Source organism: Meles meles, chromosome 11, assembly GCF_922984935.1.
Source record: "Meles meles chromosome 11, mMelMel3.1 paternal haplotype, whole genome shotgun sequence".
Lineage (NCBI taxonomy): Eukaryota > Metazoa > Chordata > Mammalia > Carnivora > Mustelidae > Meles > Meles meles.
In genome coordinates, this window is record NC_060076.1 from 67,004,549 (window position 1) to 67,027,752 (window position 23,204).

A 23,204-nucleotide genomic window follows, 5' to 3' on the forward strand; every position below is an offset into this window, starting at 1 on the left:
TACACACCAGTGTTTATTCCCGTGGCTGGAATACATGGAATGTGAGAGATCAAGTTACCAAGGTCGTTTGTGCTTAAATGCCCCTGGTTTCTGTTGTACCTGGCACTAACTGTAACAACCAAGATTAGCATGACCTTTCCCTTCCTGCCTTCTTACTCTTCCACTGTGCTCAGAAGCAATGTGGACATTGAAAGAGCTGTCAGATAGCAGCGGTATTTGATACACGGTGATCTGACTTAGAATCAAACCTCCCGAAGAAAGGACTGATTCTGCAGGAGTGTCACCAAAGGTGGGATTTGGGAAAATGTCTCAGGAAGGTGCTCAGGCATGTCCACTTGGGTCCGAACACCTTTGGCTCTGCCACAGCCCCAACGGGCCGTCTTCCAGCATTCTACATCTCCTACCCCTTGGCAGCAGAAGCGAGAGCCACGAGATATCTTCATCTATAAATTCGCTACTCTGGTGCCTGAGCCAGAGACTAAGCATCCCGGACATGAGACAGAAAGAAACGAGACAATATCCTTTCAGTGATTCAACACACTTGTCTGTCTCTCAATCACGGCTGAAGCACACGGTGTGAAGGGCCGGGAGCAGGCCCTCACTCACCCCACCATGACAGAGGAAGTTCAATAGTACCCTTGTGCAGAAACGGGTCTCACGGTACTTAGCTGAGCCCTAAGTGCAGAGGTGAGACCTATGGGGAAAGCAATCTGATACCCTGGTTAAGAGTTTGGGGTGAATCTTGACTCTGCCACTTAAGTACCATGTGAAACACCCAACCTCATGAAGCCCGATCCTTCATCTGTGGAAAGGGGATAGTGATCGTGACCATGATACCTCATCAGGCTGCCGTGGCACCCAACAGCGCTTTGCCAGAGCTCCTGTTGGCATTTTGTAAGACCAGCATGGATATGCTGCTGTTTTGGTCATCACGCATTCTGACTGGAGTTCAGGGAATGCCGCTGACCCTGCCTCTGACAGGAGAAACCATTCACCAGACCTCACTCTGTGGCGCTATTCTCATGAAGCTGGGCGAAGAGTATACAGGACCTCTTATTTTAGTAATTTCTTGTTAGTCTAAAATCATTCCAAAATAAGTATTTCAAAGAAGACATGGCACATTCATGAGCCCTTCCGCCTTTCCTTTGTGAAACCGAACTTTGAGTTTAAACCCTTCAGGGGTTGGTCTTTTAAGCTGCTCCTTGCTGAATCATCAGAAAACAAACAGAAAGAAAGAACAAATTTCAGGTGTTGCCTAAAGTTCTAGAGAGGGAGGCATGGGCAGATTCCTGACACACATGCTCACAGTCCACACCACTCTGTGAGAAGATTATATACTACATTTCTGGGTATAAAAAAAAAATGGAAAAGGAAGGTGGAATGATTCGAAGTACAGGAATCTTATATCCTCCATTAGTTCTTGCAACAATGTTCCCCTCTGTAAAATATGCCTCCTTGCCACCAACCTGACTACCAGAGAGAAGCACAGATAGTCATGCACACCTTTAACGAATGACGTTGTATCATGTCAGGGCTACTCTTTGGCAAGTTTGATTATCTGTGTGCTTTTCACAATGAATTTAACAGTTATCCAGCCTGAAGCTTCTTCCCCGTCAGGGACCATTATCCTGTCGCCGACACAGCAGGTATTGCTCTGGTGTTGAAAAAGGCAATTGCTGAGATGATATAAGACAGAAGGAGGCTTCCCTCCGAGGAGCCAGAGGAAAGTGACAATGGTATATTCTGTCCCCTGACGGTGAAAGGAGCCAGTGGTTGGAGATGTCAGCTGCTGAAGAAGGTAACAAGGAAAGATTCTGTAGTTAGCAGAACTGTAGAAAACACGAACAGTCCACAAATTTTGATAAGCAGGGTAGGAATGTGAAAGATGAAATTCAGAAAAGCAGGAGGTAATGAGCATCAGTACAAAACCAAAACAGTCCTCAGGTTTTGAGTGGTCATAAATCAGATATTCCTAAGAAACATAATCCCAGAGAAAAAACAAAGAACAGATGAATACAACGGTCTGAGCTATAATATTACCATATTCAACATAGCAAGGGAGAATCTGGACACGTTTTCAAAGGAGATGAGAAGAAAATGGAGGGCACAGACCCCATTATGACTGCGCAGGATGTTTCCATAAGGTGAATTTTCAGAGGACATGTTCAAAAGATGGAAGTGGCGGGGGAGGGGGGGTTATGCTGGAGAAAGAAAAAAACAAAAAACAAAAACCCAAAGATAAATACAAGAGCCCAGAAGCTGTAAAATCCTTGCCAAGAAGGTGAAAAGTCAAAATGAGCTGACACTAACGGAGAATGTCCAGGACAACAAAAGGGGCTTTAGAAATCATGCTCAGAGCATAAAGAAGACCAGCCATTAAGAGGTGATAGAACCAACGTAACTACCCGACTCTGACTTTGCTCCAACCTTCCTGCTAGGAGAATGATGTACATGGCGGAGCGAGCATTATTCTGTGGGAACTGATGCCTGGGACAGGGGACGGCGACTCCCTTCCAGAGTTCCGACCTGCCACAGCTCTGAAAGCTTCCACTGGCAATACAGACCTCTGGGAGTACAATCATGGAGACAATGGGGAAGGGACTGGTGGGGACAGACAAATGCTCTTCTGATTTGCCAAGGAAGAGGGGATAAGAGGAGGGAAGGCAAAATTTGAGACTGAGTTATTGAACAGACAGCTCGTGAGTGCTTAGAACAGAAGATGATGAACTACAGGAGTTAGCATAAGATATAGAAGGCCACATCCAGAAATTCACTGTGCGCATCATGCACCCAGACTTCTACAGGGCAACTGGCAGAATGGATGTAGAAGTGGTAAGTGTATGGTGGTTGTTTCATGGTTTGTAGGTTAAAAACCGAACTCAAGGCTGTTGGTTAATTACTTGCTAGAACCAGGATGGAGCGGTACTTAGGGCTGAGCCCAAAGAATCATCATGTTCTGGTGTAACAGATTTGCATTTCAGTCCAAGCTGGGAGTCTAGCTGGTTGACTGACAGCATCCACGGTCAAGAACAGCAAGCACAGGCTGAAATGAAGATCGAAAATTAATATGACAATTGTTAATGAGGACAGAGGTTTTAAAAATACTAACCTTGGCCTAAGAAGATTTAATATGTTAAATTGTCTGGAAACTCAGCATACAGCCAGAGGTGACTGATGTGGCTTCCAAAATAACCACCACACTGGTAGATGGGCTCAACAGGAGCAATGAGAATGTAGCGGGAAGGACTGTTGGGAGGGGGTCAGACAGTGTGCAGAACAGAGGTCAAGGCTGGGCTCTGAAGCCAGACTTTCCTCTACTTTCATCCCGGCTTGCCACTTACTAGCTGTGGAAACCAGGCCCAATGCTTAATACCTCTACGCATCGGTCTCCTCATCGATCACATGGGAAGGAAGATGGCCAATAGCAATCTCATGGGGCCATTTTGAGGACTAAATGAGATAATATATATAGAGTGCTTGGAACAGTGTTTGGCACATTGGAACCACTCAGTGAATGTTACTAAGGAGAGAAAAAGGTGAGGGGGTTGGGACAGTAAGACCACCATGAGAAGGTAGATCATACTGGTTTATAAAATGAAATATGGGGGCACCTGGGTGGCTCAGTGGGTTAAAACCTCTGCCTTCGGCTCAGGTCATGATCCCAGCGTCCTGGGATCGAGCCCCACATCAGGCTCTCTGCTCGGTGGGGAGCCTGCTTCCCCTTCTCTCTCTGCCTACTTGTGATCTCCATCTGTCAAATAAATAAAAATCTTTAAAAAAAAAATGAAATATGGTGTATGTGTGAGTGAACTCAATTTGATTGGTGCTGGTCCATTCTTTCCGGCCCAGCCACATAAGAGAAGCAGTAACAGTCCCACTGCATTCTTCACAGGCTGAACCTCAGAGTGCTGTGTTCAGTCCAGGTGTCACATTTGACACATTTGGAGAAGGCCACTGTCAACAAAGACAAAAAAGGACCAAACCCAAGGAGGCAAGGGTTCTCCCAACCTTGTGTTAGGTATGATGAATTTCCAAAACTTGTGACCTAGTGACCAGGAAAGGAAAGACCACGGTCTTCAAATATGTGGATTTGTTTGGGGCAGAACAAGGCAAATCCCGTGCAACTCGGGTAAAGGAGATGACCTGGAGGGTCTTACAGCGTGGCAGGTTCCAGCCCAGTCCAAGGAAAGCCCCTGTAAGATGAGTATACCCAACAGGGAAACTGCTGCTTTCCAGAACAGGGAGAACTGGCCTGGAAATCTTCAGTAGCACCTGGGTGGCTGGCTGTCAGGGATATGGGAGGTTAGGTGAAATCACTTTAAAGGTCATTTCTGACCCTAATATTCTACGATTTTAGGAGATAAAATGGTCCAGAGTAATTTCAGCTGCAGCATTTTTTTCTTAAAGATTTTATTTATTTTTTGACATAGAGAGAGAGAGACCACAAGTAGGCATAGCGGCAGGCAGAGGGAGAGGGAGAAGCAGGCTCTCCACTGAGCAGGGAGCCCAATGCGGGGCTCGATCCCAGGACCCTGGGATAATGACCCAAGCCAAAGGCAGCCATTTAATCAACTGAGCCACCCAGGTGTCCCTCCGCTGCAGCATTTAGATGTAAGCGAGCATTATTCCCTGCAATGGAGTCAGTAGGTTTGCCCTGCAGCCTTGGTCATGCCAAATGAGGATCAAGGGTGACTCTGATTAAAACCAACCAACCAACAAATATCTAAATGAACTAGAGGAAACTTAACTGACGTTTACTCAACCACATATAATCGGAGAGAGATTGAGCCTAAGAATATAGGATTCAAGCAGTTCTCACTGCTTCCCTTATCCTGTTTCCAGTGTTGTAGTATGGGGGGGAGGGTGAAGGAGAGGTGCATATGCGGTAAGCCTGAGCGCGCATCCTCATAAGCCAGGTTAAAAGGAGCCCCATGCCCTATGCAGGGCAAGGGAGATCATAACGAATCATGAGCTGTCAGTCGGCCACACACTGTCAGAACAAGGAATACAAAGAACTTGGAGAAAAGGTAGCAAGAGAAAACCTTTTGGTACGTCCCTGAAAAAAACCCATGATTCCTCTTGGAAGGAGGCAAATGAGACAAACACCAGCTTCATCTTGTAAGGGAGGCCAGAGGCACTTATTGAACACCAACAGCACGTGTGGTGCTGTGTGCCGAGGCAGAGAAAGGGCTCGTCTCATGAATCCAAGAGGAGCAGATGGTCTGTGGGAGCTGAGGAAGGACTTTTCCCTCCTGGGCAGAGGATGGCACGGCGCTGGGGACTGGAAGCCACAGGGGGTGGAGCCTTGCCTGGCTTTGCAGCCCCACACCTACCAGGATAGAAAACAGGGTGAGTAGTTGGGGGAACAGCTCTCTACCCAGTCTCACGGGCAATGGTGTACAGTTTAGGTCTTCTATTTAACAGGCTGTGCAGTAGCAGTAAGACCATTCACCAGAGCATTGTTTGGAAAAGCTAAACCTAGAAATCGCCAAGATGTCCAACGGTTAACAGGTCGTTACGGAGAACATTCAGAAAAAACCTACATGTGTTGATAACAGAACAACAGTGAGGATTTTATTATTAAGAGAAAAAATGGAAGGTAGAGCATGTAGTGGAAACAAATTCACACACACACACACACACACACACACTCATGCATATATATACTTGTGCTTGAGGGATGCTTTCTTGGAAGTGAATCATCTCTAGGTGCGTGGTTACATCACAGACACTGTGGAGATGTCTTCCAGGCCTCCAGTGCTAGAAATGGCACCTTGGGTCCCACCCAGTGCCTTGAGGACACCAGCTGCCTCCTGCCATAATTTCACCTTCCATCTCTCCTTCAGGCATTGCTAACTGACCCTGCTAAGGCTGCAATGATATTATGAGATGTTATAAAACATCCAATGATTTCCATAGATCCCTCTTTTTAAAAAAAATTAAGATATAATTCACATATAAAAATTTTTTAAAAGTAGAATTCACTGGTTTTAGTATACTCGTAAGGTTGTGTAACCATCACCAGTACCCAACTGCAGAACATTTTCATCACCCCAGAGAAAAGATCCCTCACCCCTGACACTCAATTCCATTCATTTTTTCCAATGTCTATTTAGATCTTTTTCCCATATTTTTCTCCCTTTGCCCAATTATTTGTCTGTTTATTACTGAGAATTTTTTATATATCCTGGATACAAGTCCCCTCAGATATATGATTTGCAAATATTTTCTCCCATTCTGTGGGCTGTCTTTTCAATTTCTTGATGGAACCCTTTGAAACACAGAAGTTTTTAATTTTGATGAAGGCCAATTTATTGATTTTTTTCCCCTTTCGGTCGTTTGTACTTAAACTTTAGTTTAAGAAACTGGTGCCTAATCCAAAGGCCATGAAGACTCAAACCTATGATTTTTGTCTAACAGTTTTACAGTTTCCGCTCTTACATTTGGGTCTTTGATCCATGTTCAGTTGGTTTTTGTATGTGGTATGAAGCAGAAGGTCTACCTTCATTCTTCTGTATATGGATATCCAGTTGTCCCATGGCCATTTGTTGAAAAGACTATTCTTTCGTTCATTGAATGGTCTTGGCACCCGTCAAAAACAACTGACCATAAAAGAAAGAAGAGTTTGTTTCTAGGCTTTCAATTTTCTTCCATTGGTCTACATGTCTGTCCTTATGCCAATATCACACTACGGTGATTACTGTAGCTGTGTGCTAAGTATAGGAATTGGGAAGGGTGACTCCTCACCCTTTGTTATTCCTCAAGACTGTTTTAGCTATTTGTTCTGGATCCCTTGAATTTCCGTATGAACTTCAGGATCAGCTTGTCCATTGCTGCCAAAAAAATAGGCAGCTGAAATTCTGACACTGGCTCCATAGGTCAGTATAGGGAGTACTGCCATTTTATCAATCTTCAGTCTTCCAATTCATGAACTACAAGATGTTTTTCCATTTATTTGGTTCTTCTTTAATTTCTTTTAGCAATGTTTTGTAGTTTCCATAGTACCACATAGTAGTATGTGTTATACTTCTGCGTTAAATTTATACCTAAGTATTTAATTATTTTTTATGTTATTATAAATGAATTTGTTTTCCTGATTTCATTTTCAGATTATTTATAGCTGTCCAAACACAATGGACTTTTATTTATTGATCTTGTATCCTGTAACCTTACTGAATTTGTGATTAGTTTTAAGAGTTTTTGCAGGGAGGATTCTTAGGATTTCCTATATATAACATAATATTATCTACGGAAAGAGACAGTTTTACTTCTTCCTTTCCAACCTGGATGCCTTCTATTTCACTTTCTTGCCTAATTGCCTTGGCTAGAACCTGCAATGCAATCTTGAGTGGAAGCATAATCCCTCTTTTTAATTCTTTCTCTCCTCAACTGCTGACATGGAAGAGGAAGAAGTTGCTGTAGATTAGTACATTTTAATGTGTAGCAGAATATTCTTCTTTTCTGAATATTGTTCTTTGCAGCAGGTCCAGGCAAATACCTGCATTATTTTTTGGTCAGCCATTCTGGGTCAGAACTATTGGCCAAAACACAAACAAAATGGCCATGTTAGGGGGAAGGATTCATTGAGGATGGGAGTTTTTCTCAATGGGAAACTAACATTCATTAGCCAAGAATGTAATGTATATCATGCTAGGACCGGCTCGGTGAATGAAATGTCCTCAGAGGACGGGCAAAATAAGAGTGAATTATTATAGATCAGTTTATGTATACGAATTATTTTTTAAGGAAAATATTTCACAGGCAAGTGGGGTTATAATGAATCAGTGCCATACAGGGCAATACAGAAGTATGCATATATACTTACAAAATTAATTTTCAGAAGGATTCACAAGAAAATGCTAGCAGGGATTATCTTAGGGCAAAGACTCCAATGGTAGGGATGAAATTTTACATCTTTCTAAACTTGTTTGGATTTTCCTGTTATGTGCCTTTAACTAAGCAGTGATTATGAACTATTTTATTTCTTCTTTATGTTTTTTTAGACTTAAAAACCCTACCAAATGTAACTGCAAAAATGAAACACTGTGTACAGTAAATATGTAATTAAAGGCCTATCAAGGAGAATTCCATCCCTCCCTTAGAAATACCTGAATGATGAGTAACCAGGGAATGGTCTAGAAAAATGAACAGGGAGTGTTATTTGAGTTCAAATATTCAGGACATGTCTGTCATCCTTGCCGGGTAAAAGAAGTGAGAACTGAGGGAGTCCCTCCAACAGGAAACAGGAATTGAGTGGGCAGCTCAGGGGGATAGAGCTGGTCTTCGAAACAACAGGAAAGCGCAGATTTTGTTTCTGGCTAGCGGAGAGCCCTCAAGTTTTTCAGAAAATGCTGGCACAGCTACAGCCCTGTCCTGTCATGAAAGGGTAGAAACTGTCTACATAGCTAGCTGGCTAGTGAGTGTAGTTCTAAAAAAGAAAACTAGACAGAAACAATGAGAGTGAAGGGGGTCCTGGGCCTGAGGGATGGAGTGGAGGTTAGGAAGTACCAGATACACATGGAGAGACCTCAGGAACCGTGCAGGCTAGTGTCAGTGGCTGGAACCCAGGTAAGAACTCTCGAAGCCATAGAGGAGGCAAGGAGTGTTTTCTTCTCAGGGTCGTGGTCAGATTCTGTATGGAATGCCAGGGAAATTGTACCGAGTGGAACCAGAGGGGACACCAGCAGGGCCCTAAGGTAGAGATTAGACCAGAAGTACGTTCCAGGAAGGTATGAAGATTCCATTTGTCTCAGAAGCATTGCCAAGTTAATTCTTACCTCCAGCTATTGGTTTGAGCATCTTTGTTTAATGTTCAAACTTTTTATTTGTTTGTTTTTGCTTTTAATCCCATCTTTTCATTTGTAACCAGGCACTCTTGCCTCCCTTACCCTCTCCCTTTTTAAACATCCTCTTAACTTCTTAATAAAACTATCTTTTTGGGCAGTCTAGTCAATTGCAAGCTTGTCAAGAGGAAGGGTAGGTGTTTCCAGGCTCTGGTGAGTAAAGAGAGAGGAGCAGGGTGCCTGTGCGGTCGCCAGGGGAGGGTAGCAACAGGGAAAGAAGTGGCTGCAGGGGCTAGGTCCTTGTGACCTCTGTCACTCAGCAAACATTGACCAGGTGTCCGGAGGATCTAGATGCCAGCCCCTAACACGTGTTAAGTATTTACTATAGGATGAACCACTGGAAATGGACAATACTGACCCATTTTGGATCCACCCACCAAAATGGTAATTCTCTGTGATTCAACCCAATGCATGTATTCTAACTGATTTGTGTGTATTCATCACATTATCCACCCACACTCACCTCTGAAGTAGACTGTTGTGTTATAATTCCCATGTTATAGTGAGGACACCAAAGCTCATTGTGCTTGTGGAACTTCCAAAGGTCACACAGCAAGTTGAGGCGTCAAGATGGCACTCAAATCCAGGCACTCCAGCTTCCAAGCTTGGTCTCTAAACCCTAGACTACCCTCCTGGCTTGAGATCTGAAGACCTACAAGCTCTGGAGAGAGCCCAGGCCTGCATTCTCAGACGGTTTTTCTCTAAAATGAGGCAGGACAGATCACGCTTTGGCCAAGAAGGAACTGGGACTGCTGCCTTTCACTCTGTTATAGTCATACATAACAAACTTCACAAAGCCCACAAATTCAACCACTTCCTTTCATGGGTCAGTCCTTATCTGCCATCAGAGAACGCTTTACATCATATTATTAGAAGCCTTCTTTGAAGCTGTATTGACACTTCAACCAGTTCTGAATATCACCAAATGAGCCAATTGGGAAGAGCATCACAAGCTCTTCTAAACCCAGGTGTGGCTTCCTGAAATGGCCACCCAATTCCATCTGGCTTGGAGACTCTGTATCTCTGATCATGCATGATCTCACAGACTCGGTAATCTTCCCAGAACTCCCATTTCATTATGTCATTCCTGGAACTGAAAATAGCTCCTCAATGCCTGGACGGTCACATGCAAAATCTTGAATCTGGCCTCTAGGGAACTCCATTACTTAGCCTGTCCTTCCCTCGCCCCTTCGGTCTCACGGGTTCCTGATGTTTATCCTCTCCAGGAAGTTCATTCTCACTAATGGCACATTTCCACAAATAATCTATTGTATATGCCTGCCAGGCTTTGCTCCTTGAATTTTCTTCCTTCCAGCTCTTTCCCAGTCTCAATGTTGGCCCTTCTTACCATCCCAGCTCAAACCTCACACCTTCCCAGCTGCCCTTTCTAGCTAAGTCTACCAATAGTAACCTCTCAGTTCTAAGAACTCTGAGGACACAGCCTAGGGTTTTTCTATCCACTGTCTTGTGACCAGTATTTCAACTCTATGTAAATAATATAGAAATCTCAGGGACAGAGGCTGTGTCATCTATGACATTCATTTCTTCAACATGTATCAAGTACCCATTCAGTGCCCACCCCTGTGGTAAACAAAGGTAAGGAAGACACAGTCCCTGGGTTCAAAAGGCTCATGACCCAGAAGAAAGATGCATTAGGTTAGATCATATGAAACTGCTGTTTCCACAGGTTAAAATGGTCAAATATTGGCAACATAACGTGATTTTTCCTAAATATAATTGTCTAATGACATAGTACGATCGGGGATGGAGGTATAACCGGAGCATTTAGGAAGTAGAGACGAGGGTCATGCGCTTATCTTGTCAGGCGAGAGCCTGAGACTTCCGGAACGCAGTGATATGTGTGCTGAATTGTGACGATTCGGAGTCATGTGACAAGGGGAGGTTATTCTAATAGAGACAACTTGAAGACAAGACAAGGAGGTAAGAAACAACAGGTAGACAGTAGATGTTATGGGCTGCATTACAGTGCTTCAAAATTTTTACGTGGAAGCCCTAATGCTGAGTACCTTAGAAGGTGACTCCATTCAGAGACAGGGCCTTTAAAAGAGTGAGGTCAGTTAAAATGAGGCATTTGCTTGGTACCCTTTACAAGAAGAGGCGATGCAGACGTACAAAGGGACACCAGCAGTGCAGACACGCCGAGGGGGTACTGCATGAGGACTCAGTGAGAAGGGGCAAGGAGAGAGGCTGCAGAATAAGGGAAGCCTGTTGACCCCTCCATCTTGGACTTTAAGCCTCCAGAAGTGTAAGAAGTACATTTGCACATACTGGCCTGTGGTAGTTTGTTACAGAAGGCCTGGAAAACCGATACTGTAGGCGGCTTGGGTGTGAAAGCAAATGATGGCAAGAGAGATGATCCCGGGGTCTGGGGATCGAGCCCTGCTTCGGGCTCTCTGCTTGGCGGGGAGACTGCTTCTCCCTCTGCTTCTCTCCCTGCTCAGGAAAGCCAGGTGACAGAGATTGCCAGAACAGAAGAGTCATCAATAGTACCAAACAAAGCAGAGGAGTTCCGGTAATATAAAGACTGGCATATGTTTACAGAACCTGGTGATCAGAAGGCCAAAATGACCTCAGGAAAAAAGTAGTTTCCCTAGACTCATGACCCTGGCCCATGGTCCAAAGTGATGGGAGCTTCCTTCTCCCTTCATATACAGTATTTCTCCTTCCCTTCTTCCTCATGAGCAGAGGGTTTAAAGCTCACTTAGATATACCTAAGTTCTAGATTTGCGTCAATGCGTGCACATTTCCACTGCCACCTCTGGAACTAGAAATGTGTCTCTAGTTAAACTGAGACCTACAAGTTGTCTCTCGGCCTTCTGAGAAGTCAGAGAGTTGTGGATGTTGATGTGTTTATAGAATTGAAGGAAGAACATGGCTGATAGCCTCAGTTTTCCCTGGGGGACAGGAGGCAAGTGAGGGAAGGAAGAGCGGGGAAGGGAGGATGTTCAGGAATGGATACTAAAGGCCATGGGGAAGGGAGCTGCCTAGGGAAGAGGGGAAGGGTTTGTTCCCAGCGTGCAGGCCCGGTGGAGCCCGAAGTGGGAATGCTGGGACTCCTGGACCCCAGGATGGAGGAGCAGCAGGGCCTGAGCCTCTGGGCTAGAGGTGGGTGTGTGGCAGCGACAAGGGACTGTCAAAGGAGGGGAGCTTTCCCACGAGGCAGGTTTGGGTGGCTGTGAGTGGATGAGTTCCCACATGTGGGTGGGAAAATACTGCTATGTTCTTCAAGGATCAGAAATAAAAATTTTGAGAAAAACTTCCAAAGTGAAAGCTTCATGTATACTAGAGGTATACACGTAGACTAATTTCAAAAGTCTTATTGTTTGTTTTTAAAGATTTTATTTATTTATTTGAGAGAGTGGGCAGGGGGGTACAGAGCATGAGCAGGGGGAGGAGCAGAGGGAGAAGCAGGCTCCACAACGAGCAGGGAGCCCAAAGCGGGGCTCGATCCCCAGACCTTGGGATCATGACCTGAGCCAAGGCAGATGACTGAACCACCCAGGCGCCCCTAAAGTCTTATAGTTTTAAATGGAACATACAGTGCTTAGGCATCATGCAAACTCAGAGCCTGTGGCGTGCACATCACATTTTGTCTGTGGAGACTTGCCTACTTGGGGCTTCCCTGGGAATCATAATATGACCAGGGAATGAGGCACTTATGAGGAAGGCAGGAGAAGCTCTCTGCACTTCTCCAGAGTTCTGTCGTCTTGTGAAGGCAGCAGCTAGGAGAAAGAGCCACACTGGATTTGGGGACTGTCAGTGCCCCTCAATGTGATGTAGTTTCACATTTTTGTCAGCACGAGCCCGACTTTAACAATGAATCCAGAAAAGAGGGGAAGTGATAATAAATCACAAACAATAAAAAACCAACAGCAATTTCTTCTGACCCTACCACCATAGCTCTTCCAGCCCACAGGCCTGTCAGAGTGAAGCCAGCTAACGCAGAGTAAAGCACTTTAGAGAGAGAACGCAGGAATCCAACAGTGCCCCGGGGACCAGAGGCACGAGAGCCTTGCAGAAGGCCCTTCACATCTTCCCTGGCAAGAGTCACCACTGCTGCAAGGTCAAGGGTGGGGTAGGGGTGGAAATAAGAGGAGAGCAGAGTGGTGGCAGTCAGGCAGAGTAGGACAGCAGCAAGATCAGCTTCACCTGGCACAGTTGTGCCCAGGGTCAGTGGACAAGTGAGGGAGAGTCGGAGGACGGCCACTAGGGTCTGGTCTACGGGAAAAGCATCTTTAATAATTAACAAATGAGAAAAGGCGTGGAGTCAGTAATGTGACCCCCTAACCTTCTGAGCAAATCACCAGGCCTCAAGAGCCTGCAGCCACGTTTAAGGCTTCCCAGCCAAGAAAGGCTGAGAAGGAAAGCACAGGAACTGTTGTAACCAAATGAATCTCACAACCAAGTCAATCCAGGACACATCTGATGAGAGCCATGTTCAACACTGGATATATGGAAGACACGACTGGGAAACAGTTCTTGTAAATGACTAAAATCAGCAAGACAGAGCCAAGTGCAATTTTAGTTTTTCCTCTTCTCACTCCAATATCTGTAATCAACACAATGCTGGGTTTTCTTTCTTCCCTGATAGCTAGCAAAATAATCAGACACATGCACTCATGTGTCAAAAGACAAAGATACTTGGTCCAAGGATACTTTTCATTAATCCTGGACTTCATATCCTTCCACCGTTCAAGATACCTGGAGTGGGTTTTTGTTTTTAATGCAACTAAATGCTGTACGGAGTCCCTTAAAGGCAGAGAGAAAGTGTGTAGGGAAAAGAAGGTCGTTTTCATCCCCGGATTCCAATTTCTGTTCTGCTCTGGATCGGCTGTGTGATGCTGGACCCCTTAATCCCTCTTTCTGAGCTATGAGTCATCTAAGTGAAGATGCTGACTAGCCAGCAGGAGGGATGGGGAAGGACTGGCAGCAGAGCAGAAGGAAATCCAGGAGAGTGTGACACAGAAGCCCAAAGAAGAAAGTGTTTTTAGAAGGAGGGCGTGGTCGACCATGTTGAAAGCTGCTACAAAGATGAGTAAGAGAAGTTTCTATTTTCTCTGTCAACACCAAGGAATGAGGAACATATCAAGACACAAACCAAGACTTCTAAATTGTTCTTGGTCCATCATTTCAAGGCCATGGGGTATCTTAAGAGGAGAGGGGGAAAATAGCATCTGTGATTACTGTCTTGTTATAAGTGACTTCTTTCCCAAGGTCTTATTTGCATATTATGCCAAAATAAAATCTGAGGATAAATTTTTATAACTCTCATTCTTTTTTTTTTCCTCTCACTTTCAGTAATTTCTAGGCTCTCTATGCCCATTTAAGGGAGAATTCTAAAGGATGGGAGTAAATGAAACCTTGACTATATAATTCGGTGCAGGTTCAGAAGCATTTCCTCTTCATTGTAAGCGCAGCCGATAACAAGAGTTTCCATACCGATGTGCAACAAATCTTCCAAATGCAGTCATTTCATGGTTAGCCTAAATTTAGGCAAACACAATTTCTGAATACTAAGAAAAAGAAAAACAAATGCCATAATAAGCTTTCCAGCACAAGGGTCTAAAAATAGCATATTCTTCTCCCAGCTCTACACACACAGGAAAAGCTCCTGGCCATCAGAGGCCAGCTGGGTTGATCATAGCCCCACCCAGTCCACAGAGAAGGCTCTCTGCATGTGCGTACTGACTTCCCTGTGTGCGGCTGGCCTGCTTATAACCCGAGAGCACATTTCATCAACTAACGTTCATGGCGACACCCCACCCTCTCACCACACCGATTTCCTGAGCTCCCCAAACTTAACGTCTAACAAAACTGGGACTTTCACTTTTCCTTCCAATGTCCTGGCGGTCTCACCAAATGGCCTCACCATCTATGCAGCGGCTCAAGTCAAAAGCCTAGAAGTATTCCGGATGCTCTCATCTCCCTCTTCACCACACTCAATGACCAAAGACCCACCAGAGTGGCCACACCCCAGGTAGCCATGCTGCACAAAAGCACCAGCCAGCGTCCCTGGGGTCAGGCTGGGCTCCGTGCATTGTCCTCAGACTTCGGTCTCAGTTGGCAGTCCCTGTGAATGGGGGTGGGGGGTGCTTATTTAAAAATAAACAACTGGGACGACTGGGTGGCTCAGTCAGTTAAGCGTCTGCCTTCGGCTCAAGTCATGATCCCAGAATCCTGGGATCGAGTCCCACGTCGGGCTCCTTGCTCAGCGGGGAGCCTGCTTCTCCCTCTGCCTCTGCCTGCCACTCTGCCTGCTTGTGCTCTCTCTCTGACAAATAACTAAAATAAAATCTTTACAAAAACTAAATAAATAAATAAAAATAAATAAAAACAAACAACCGAACCAGTTCAGGCTGGCTTCTGCCCCAAAGATAGACTGGCCTTGACATCTACACTGGGGAGGGGGGGGCGCACTGCTGGATAGCTGTCTTCCCACCTGTCTGAGGGCAGATTCCACACACCTGGCTGTTGTGGAGAGGGGGCAGGACCAAAGCTTCTATTGTCATAACAATCGCAGTATTCCTGGGGCCTAGGCTTGGGCTTGCAGATAAGCAACTACTTAGAGAAATGAAGAAAACAAGCAAAGCAGAGGGGCAGAACCGGGGAAAAAATGGCAAGAAGCAATCTCACAAGTAAGTGCGGCAAGACACACGTGGACACCACACCCAGGAGCCAGGAGTAGAAGCTTCCCCGCGCACAGGAGTGGCCTCCTGCCGGATCAAGAGCCCACTGACACCAACATCTGTTACTACTAAACACTTCGAATCAGTATTTTCCTAAAGGGCTGTTGTAGCTGTTGCTGTTGTTTCTTTTGGCTTTAAAGGGTTACTGTTTGTCAGGCTACCAAACCCCCGCCTTGTCCAAGTCCTCAGCCACCACACCAAGTGACTATTAGAACTTCAAACAAGTCCTGGTCCTGGAAATGGCCTTGTGTCCGTTTTTCCTCAGCAGAGACACCAGGAAACGTCAGAAGGCAAATCCAAACGCCCGCCCTGAGGGACTTCAAACATGGCAATCATGTCCCTGGGAGGATGGGTGACCTAACTCAACGTGATTTAAGAAGGAAACACAGCAGATTTAATAGATGGCCCAGATGCCCATCTTGAAGGAAAAGAGGTGGGGGGCAGAGGAGGAGAAGGGGAAGAGAGCTCATGGCTCTTTACCTCAGCACCTGCATCTCCTGGGGGGAGTTCCGCACCTCGTCCTGGAGGCGAAGCCAGCGCAGACACGCCTTCAGCTCCTGCTGCTCCTGCGCCTCGTGGGGGGCCAGCTGCTCGGGGCCACAGACACACAAACACAGGTGCACAGAACACAGTCACTGTTGTCCTCATGCAGGGTCGTAGCCGCCCAACAGAGCAGCTTGCTCAGTTTCAGGGTGACAACACCGGTGGCCTCCCCGCTGTGCCTGGCACCCCACCAGAAAAGTCTGAGGGCCAAGGGGTCTGGGAGGTCCTCACACGAAGACTCAGCCCCTCGCTCTTTGGCTGGTGATGGCGCTGGGCCGGTTGTCTGCCGCACACACCCAGGGGCCCAGAAAAGGCAGGCTTCCCTCGAGGGTCGTTTCCACTGAGTCCCTCCAGCCCTTTCCCGCTCTGTCTTGCTGCACAGGGTGGGGACTGGCCCCTCCATTTACCTCCTACTTTTCCCAGCCCTCAGTTCGGTTAAGGGCTGTTTACAGTGGAGCCTGCTAATGCGGCCCAGATGATTCTGTTTGCATATAACCCGAGTGTACTGCCTGGATTCACTCTGGGGGAGGGGGACGCCATCACACCCTGGCCTGCTGGTGAGAATGGGCTGCGGCCACCGGGCTCCTGAGGCCCCAGGGCTCAAGTCTCCATAAGGGAGGGCAGCAGAACAGCCACCTGGGAAGGAGATGTCAGTCTCAACAAGCATTTCTAGAAATGAAAGATCCTTAAGAGTTGATTCAACAGGTTATTTACCGAGTCTCTGCCAGACCCTGGGTCCATTATGGACAGAGCCTGTCAGAACACTGGCCATCAGAGTGCAGCGGTGGTAGAGGTTAAGGAAGAGATGTTCTCTGGCCAGCCAGGTGAGTCAGAAGGCTTCCTTGAGGTGGTGGGGCCTGTGCCGGTCCCCCCAGGGGAAGCGGGAGTCAGCCTGGGGAGGAGGAATTTCAGGAAGAAGGAAAGCATGTGCAAGGTTCAAGGGGCCTGGAAAGAGTGTGATGTGTTTAGAGGATGGTGAGGGATGTAGCCAGGCAGAGAGCAAGCTATTATCTCGGGAGAGACAGGTGCCAACTAGCCAGCAGCGGCCAGATGAGCCACAGGTTCCATGTGCCCTGTTGCTAGGGAACAAATCATGAGTGGAAAATTCATATGTTGAAGCCCTAACCCCGAATGTGACCGTATTTGGAGATGGGACCTTTAAGGGGGTAATTAAGATTGATGAGGTTATTATTGTGGGCCCTGGTCCAATAGGACGGGTGGCCTTACAAGAAAAGGAAGAGACACCAGAGCTCTCTCTATACGTGCACAGAGGAATGGCCACGGGAGAACACAGAGAGGAGGTGACCATCACCAAGCCAAGGGAAGAAGGTGTCACGGGAATCCAAGCCTGTCAGCACCTTGATCTTGGACTTCCAGCCTTCAGAACTAGGAGAAAACAAGTGTTGTTTAAGCTCCCCCCACCATTCTGTGGTATTGTGTTAAGGCAGCCTGAGCTAAGACACCTGTGGAGGAGGTCAGACCTTACCCAGGTTGATGACAAGTTATGTGATGCAATCTTGCAATGAACTCAATTCCCTTCTCCCTATGGAACACCACTCTCTATCCTCGTTCAGCGGTTTCCCACTCTCTCACTTTGCAGTGCTTGCTACCATTCAGTGCTATGGAGCACAGTTTGTCTGTGCTGCCCAGTGTCGGATGTGCATCACCCACACTTCCCGAATGGCGGTATTCGCCACTGACCAGGAGAGTCCCGTGAGCCAGCCCACACTCTCCTGCTCTGAAGAGCCCTTCTGTCCAGCTTGGAAGGTCTGCTGCAGACACTCATCAGGAACCAACAGGATCTCAGTTTCACCCTTCAAGGAAGGGGGCTAGAGTGATCGACATGCTCTGGAAAGGTTTCCAAACTTTGTGCTGGAATCCAGAATGGCCACTTGACTTCAGACCAAAGTGCTTTCACATCTTGAAGAGATACTGCCTAGACCCTAAAGGATAGCGAGATGGCTTGTCTCCTATGTCAGGTTAAGGGAAAAGGAGCAGCAGAGAGACCTCAATTCCTACTTTACCTTGAGGCCCATGTCAGAAGTCGCCTTCTCCCAGAAGACTTTCTGGATCTGCTCAGGCCTGAGCTCTCCCACCTTTGAACTCATACAATATTTGGTATTTGCCTCTCTCTCCCAACTTATTTTCTTCTTCCTTCTGTTGTGTGCTTTTCTTATCTTCACAGTTAAACCCTGACCTCTTTCAGAGCAGGGCTGCATCTCACTCATCCTTTTATCCCTACAGGTCTGGCAGGGAACAGACACATCGAAGGTATGCAGCTGTGGGATGAGGCCAGACCGGCTTCATGCCTCTATTAGTGATGATGGCCATATTCAGGGCAGTAAGAAGAAGGACCCAAGCAATGAGACTCAGGACTGACCCTCTGGAAATGTGGGCAGGGGCCAAGGCGACGAGGAGTGCTTTTTGGGGAGACGGCAGATAAAGGACAGAGAGATCATCGTTAGATGCCTAAAATATACTCACGATTACCAAGAACAGCACAAATCTGATTGTCTCAGAACAGAAGCATCTCAGAGAAGGGATGACAATAGGGCTTGCTTATAATGGCCTATTTAACCCTTGCTCAATGCCTATTGTGCATCAGTCAGGTGGTGGAAAATAGGAAGAGAAAGAGGAGAAAAAGAGAACCGGCATTTCCCGCACGAGGTCCATGTGTCATTCATAATTAACCCATTCACTGCGCCAGTTTGCACATCCTTACACGTATTTTCCAAATGAGGTAACGGAGGGCCAGCGAGGCTATGTAACCTACCTAAACCTACAGAGCTGGTCCACAGCAGGGCTGGGATTCCCTGCCTGGTCCGACACCAAACCCCACAACCTTGCCTAAATCTGCCACATGGCCTCTCTTCACCGTGTGGCAGGTGACACAGGTGCACATGCTGCCGGCCAAGGTGCAGAGGGGGGTGAGAGGGTGAGTAAAACTGCAGCTCCACTCTGGAAGAGGTCACAGTCTATGTGAGGACAGGAGGGAGAAGGAAGCGAGGCAAAAGAGGTAAGTACTAGATACTGTGGGAGTTCACAGCTTCTAGAAGAGTAAGTATTATGAGTGGAATGATCGGCCTGGGCTACCCAGAGAAGGTGACCTTGAGCTGGTTAGTGAGAAATAAACAGGATTTCAACAGGCAGGAGGAGCTTGAACAGAAGCATACAGGTATGCACAAACTTGAGGATTTCAGAAAATGTTAACTAATCCAGTATGGAAAGGGTGGGGATGGCAGGGAAAAGACTGATCAAATATTAGGAACGGAAAAATAAGCAGGAGGCTGTTTAGCTGCCATATCCTCATTAGAACTGGCAGTCAGTTCTTTAAAGTAGAGGTTGTTTGTTTAGTTGGCATAGGATTTTTTAAATTACTAAATTTCATTAAAAATCCAGATTTAGAACTTCCTTTTAAACAACCAGGAGTCCAGGCTCCACTGCGCCCTCCAGCCAGCCCCACCACCCTTGGTCCCAGCTCAGAGGAGACTGTCAGCTTGTCTTAGCCCTCCGCACGCCCTAACCTATGACAGCAGCCACTTTATTCTTTTTTTTTTTGGACAGAGAGAAATCACAACTAGGCAGACAGGCAGGCAGAGAGAGAGGAGGAAGCAGGCTCCCCATGGAGCAGAGAGCCCGATGTGGGGCTCGATCCCAGGACCCTGGGATCATGACCTGAGCCGAAGGCAGAGGCTTTAACCCACTAAGCCACCCAGGCGCCCCCACTTTATTCTTCATTACGTGCCAGAAGACATCTGAAATTATGCCTCCTGATGTAAATTTTCATCTTATTATTTAAAAAAAAAAAAAACCAACAAACTAGACACAAGTTGGTGGTGTCACCACAACCATAACCAGTGGTCACGTCATGGGATGACCTTCTATTCTAGTCTTTGTTCAAATGTCCACCATCCAAGGGGCCTTCTCGTGGTGCCTTCTAAAACTGAGATCACCCCCGACTCTCTGCCCAGCCTCACTGGCCTTCACAGCTCTCACCACCGGACATGGTAGGGATGTGTTTGTCTGCATTGCTGACCTCTCACCCATCCTTACAGGGAGAACCCCCCACAACCCCGCCGGTGGCTCAGCATCCAGCGTAGTCCTAGCGCACAAGAAGCCCTCTCCTAATCTGTGGAATGTGAACAGATGCCTGCGAACAGACTCTTGACTCCGGGTCGGGAAATGCTTAGGGTCACTGTAAACCCACCTGCTGTGCTGCAGCCCAGAACACATCTTCCAAGTGAGTGGCGAACCCTTCACTCAGCCACTCCTCCGTCCAGTCCTGGGCCCCGATGGCTAGGCCGAACCAGGCGTGAGCGATTTCATGGCACAGCCGGGTCCCACAGAGATGGCTCGTTCCTGTCAAGACGCTCTGAGAGAGGAAGATGATGTGTGGGCTGTGGATAATGGGGGAGAAAACACACAGGAGTCTTGTTAGAGCCTGCCCTCGCGGCTGCCCCATGGGGCGGCTTTCCCAGCCCCGCGAGCCTGTTATTATCATGTGCATGCTAGATCATGACCGATCGGCTTGCAGCTTAGATGCTTTCAGAAATAAATAAAGTGGCAGTTTACGTTTCTGGCAGCGGTTCAGGGGGCTGTTTGTGCCAAGCAGTTGTCTCTGTCATCCAAAGGCTATTACCCGTAATCAGTAACCTGCACCCAAGTTTTATACCCAAGAAATGACAAGGCGATGGAAGCATTTACTCTGAAATCTGGACTGTAAAAGAAGAGCAGGTGTGAGAATGTGAAGCCCATACTGTCAAGAGAGTGATCAAAGAACCCCCTTCAGCCAAAAATCCAGGCAGCTTACACGCAAATGGCAAAGTCATGCAGAAGGACAGGAAAAGCTGAGAAGAATGGGACCAAAATTTTCCATCGCAGACTGGGGCTGGCTATGGAGTGAACATGCTAACAGGTGTGGTGGATGGGCGAGGTGTCTGAGAGACTCGGAGAAAGGCCGAGTCTCCGTAAGGCAAAGCTTTCAAAGGTCTCATCTCTCTGTAGATGCTAATACACACACAGGACATAAGAAAATTCGGGCAGGGGGTGGGGGAAAGGTAACCCACCCAGGTGTGCAAACGGCCCCAGGGCTGGTACCACCTGGAGAGATTTATCTAATCTCATTTTCCATACCTTGTTTTAAAGCCCCAAATACCACGATTAGAACTGCATAGAAGAAGTGGGAGAAAGGGAGGCTGAAAACAAGAGGCGGACAGAAAACCTTCCATGCATCCCCCTTCCACATTGCTCATTGATCTGGGACTTGTTTACAGTTTGAGTAAATGAAGAATTGCTCTTAAAAAAACCAAAAACCAAAACAAAAAACCTCTCCTCTATCAATTGAACTCGAACAGTTGTGAAACCTCCCGAATTAAGAAACCACGCACCCTGGTTCCTTCCTTCGGAAGCCATTTGTTTGCTCTCACCTTGGCTCTGCACAAGCCAGGACCTTGCGCGGATCTGTCATCCGCCCCCACGGCCACCAGTAGAGAACGCCCCACCTGTACTTCCCTTGCACAACATCGCCCATTCAGCTCCAAGAGCTCCACTGAAATCACAGGAGCCACGTGTGCCAAAAGAGACAGCTTTCATGTGAAATAATAACAGGGCAGGCACGCAAATGAAAAGCGCCTGCCAGGCCCTCGGCAGTCCACCAGAAACCCCAGGAATTAAAAGTGCACTGGGGGCATTTAGGACATGGGGGGAGGGAGGAGGAGTACAGTAGTTCAGTGCACTCACTCAGAAAAAAGGGAAGCAGGAAAGAGGGGAGGACAGGAGGGAGCACTGGTGGAAGGAAGGACAGATGAAAGAAGGCAGGTGGGGAGAAAGGACCAGAGACACAGGAGCTAACTAACCTCCTTCTCACTGAGAAAGTCACCCCACGGAGAAGACAAACTGCGAAACCTGGCATTTGCAAGTCAATGACCCCTTGCTCTGGCCTGTGCAGCGCTACAAAGAAAAGCCACAGAAATGTACCAAGTAAATAACATTCCAGACATACTGCTGGCAGCACCTCACCCTTTTTGGCTAAAACAAAACAGAAGTAACTGCAGGCCTTGTAAACAGGCTCCAAGAGGAGCCTGCCTGTGGCCGAAGGGTCTCCAGGCCAGAGACACAGACGGTGTGCACCCAGTGACAGGGACCGGAGGGCTGACCCGTCCGCTCAACCCAGGGAGGTTACACAAGCTAATGGCTGAAATCACAGCCAGACAGATCACCAAGAGAAAGCCTCCCATGTCCCCGGTGACTGCTCCCTGTTCTGTCCCAGAGTGGAAACCTAGCCAAGGCCCGTTTATGCAAATATCAAAGTCTAGAGAGCCTGAAGGAATGCACGAAAGCAGCTGCGTGGTGGTGGTGGGGGGTGGCTGTGCGTTTTCCTGCCCTTTAATCTTTTCCCTCCAATGGCCTTTGTTGTCTCCATCAGACCTCCTTCCCCACCTGCCTGGACGCCACCAGGTCCGGGGCCCCAGTGCGTCTCGGCTGGGCTCAGGATGGACCTGCACGGCTGGAATCCTATACTCCCACTTCCCATCCCCATCCCCTTCTTTCTAGCGGGGAATAACTGTACTTCCTACTGTCTTCTGAGAAAGATCAAAGCTGAAATGTCCCCCTGGGTGGGAAGGAAGGGCGTTTCACTTGATATAAGGGACCCTATTATCAGTGGAAATCACGACCTTCTCCCTGAAAAGCAATTTTCCAGTTGAGAACCAGACCCCAAATCCTCCTTCAGTGGAGTCCGCCCTCCGAGGCTGGGTTTTATCTGTGGGCTACTCTGGGGTCCTATTTCCCTATGAAGGAAATGGCTTCCTCCTTAAAACTAGATTAAAAGGGGCACCTGAGTGGCTCAGTGGGTTAAAGCCTCTGCCTCTGGCTCTGGTCATGATCTCAGGATCCTGGGATGGAGCCCATGTCGGGGCTCTCTGCTCAGCGGGGAGCCTGCTTCCTCCTCTCTCTCTTGCCTGCCTCTCTGCCTACTTGTGATCTCTGTCTGTCAAGTAAATAAAGAAAATCTTAAAAAAAAAAAAAACTAGATTAAAAACATGGAGTCAGGTTTTGATAACCTTCGAGGGCTATTAACAAAATTCTGACATAAAAGAACCAACAGAATTTA

At 47.2% G+C, this 23,204-nt stretch overlaps 1 protein-coding gene across 14 annotated transcripts in view; it reads right to left on the reverse strand.

Annotated features, from left to right (window-relative positions):
* Window positions 1-23,204, reverse strand: part of LOC123952764 (aminopeptidase O (putative)) — a 337,543-nt gene that overhangs the window by 125,538 nt on the left and 188,801 nt on the right. For 13 of the 14 annotated variants that reach the window (XR_006820710.1, XR_006820712.1, XR_006820711.1 and 10 more), the window contains exons 6-7: window positions 20,301-20,490; window positions 16,031-16,137 (exon numbers count right to left, since the gene is read on the reverse strand). Coding sequence is in view for 3 of the 14 variants with exons in the window: in XM_046022214.1 (XP_045878170.1) it covers window positions 16,031-16,137; window positions 20,301-20,490 (297 nt within the window). In the remaining 11 variants the exon portion in view is untranslated. Of the gene's footprint in view, window positions 1-13,332; window positions 14,378-16,030; window positions 16,138-20,300; window positions 20,491-23,204 lie in introns of those variants that run through there. The other variant, XM_046022217.1, reaches the window with a different exon arrangement.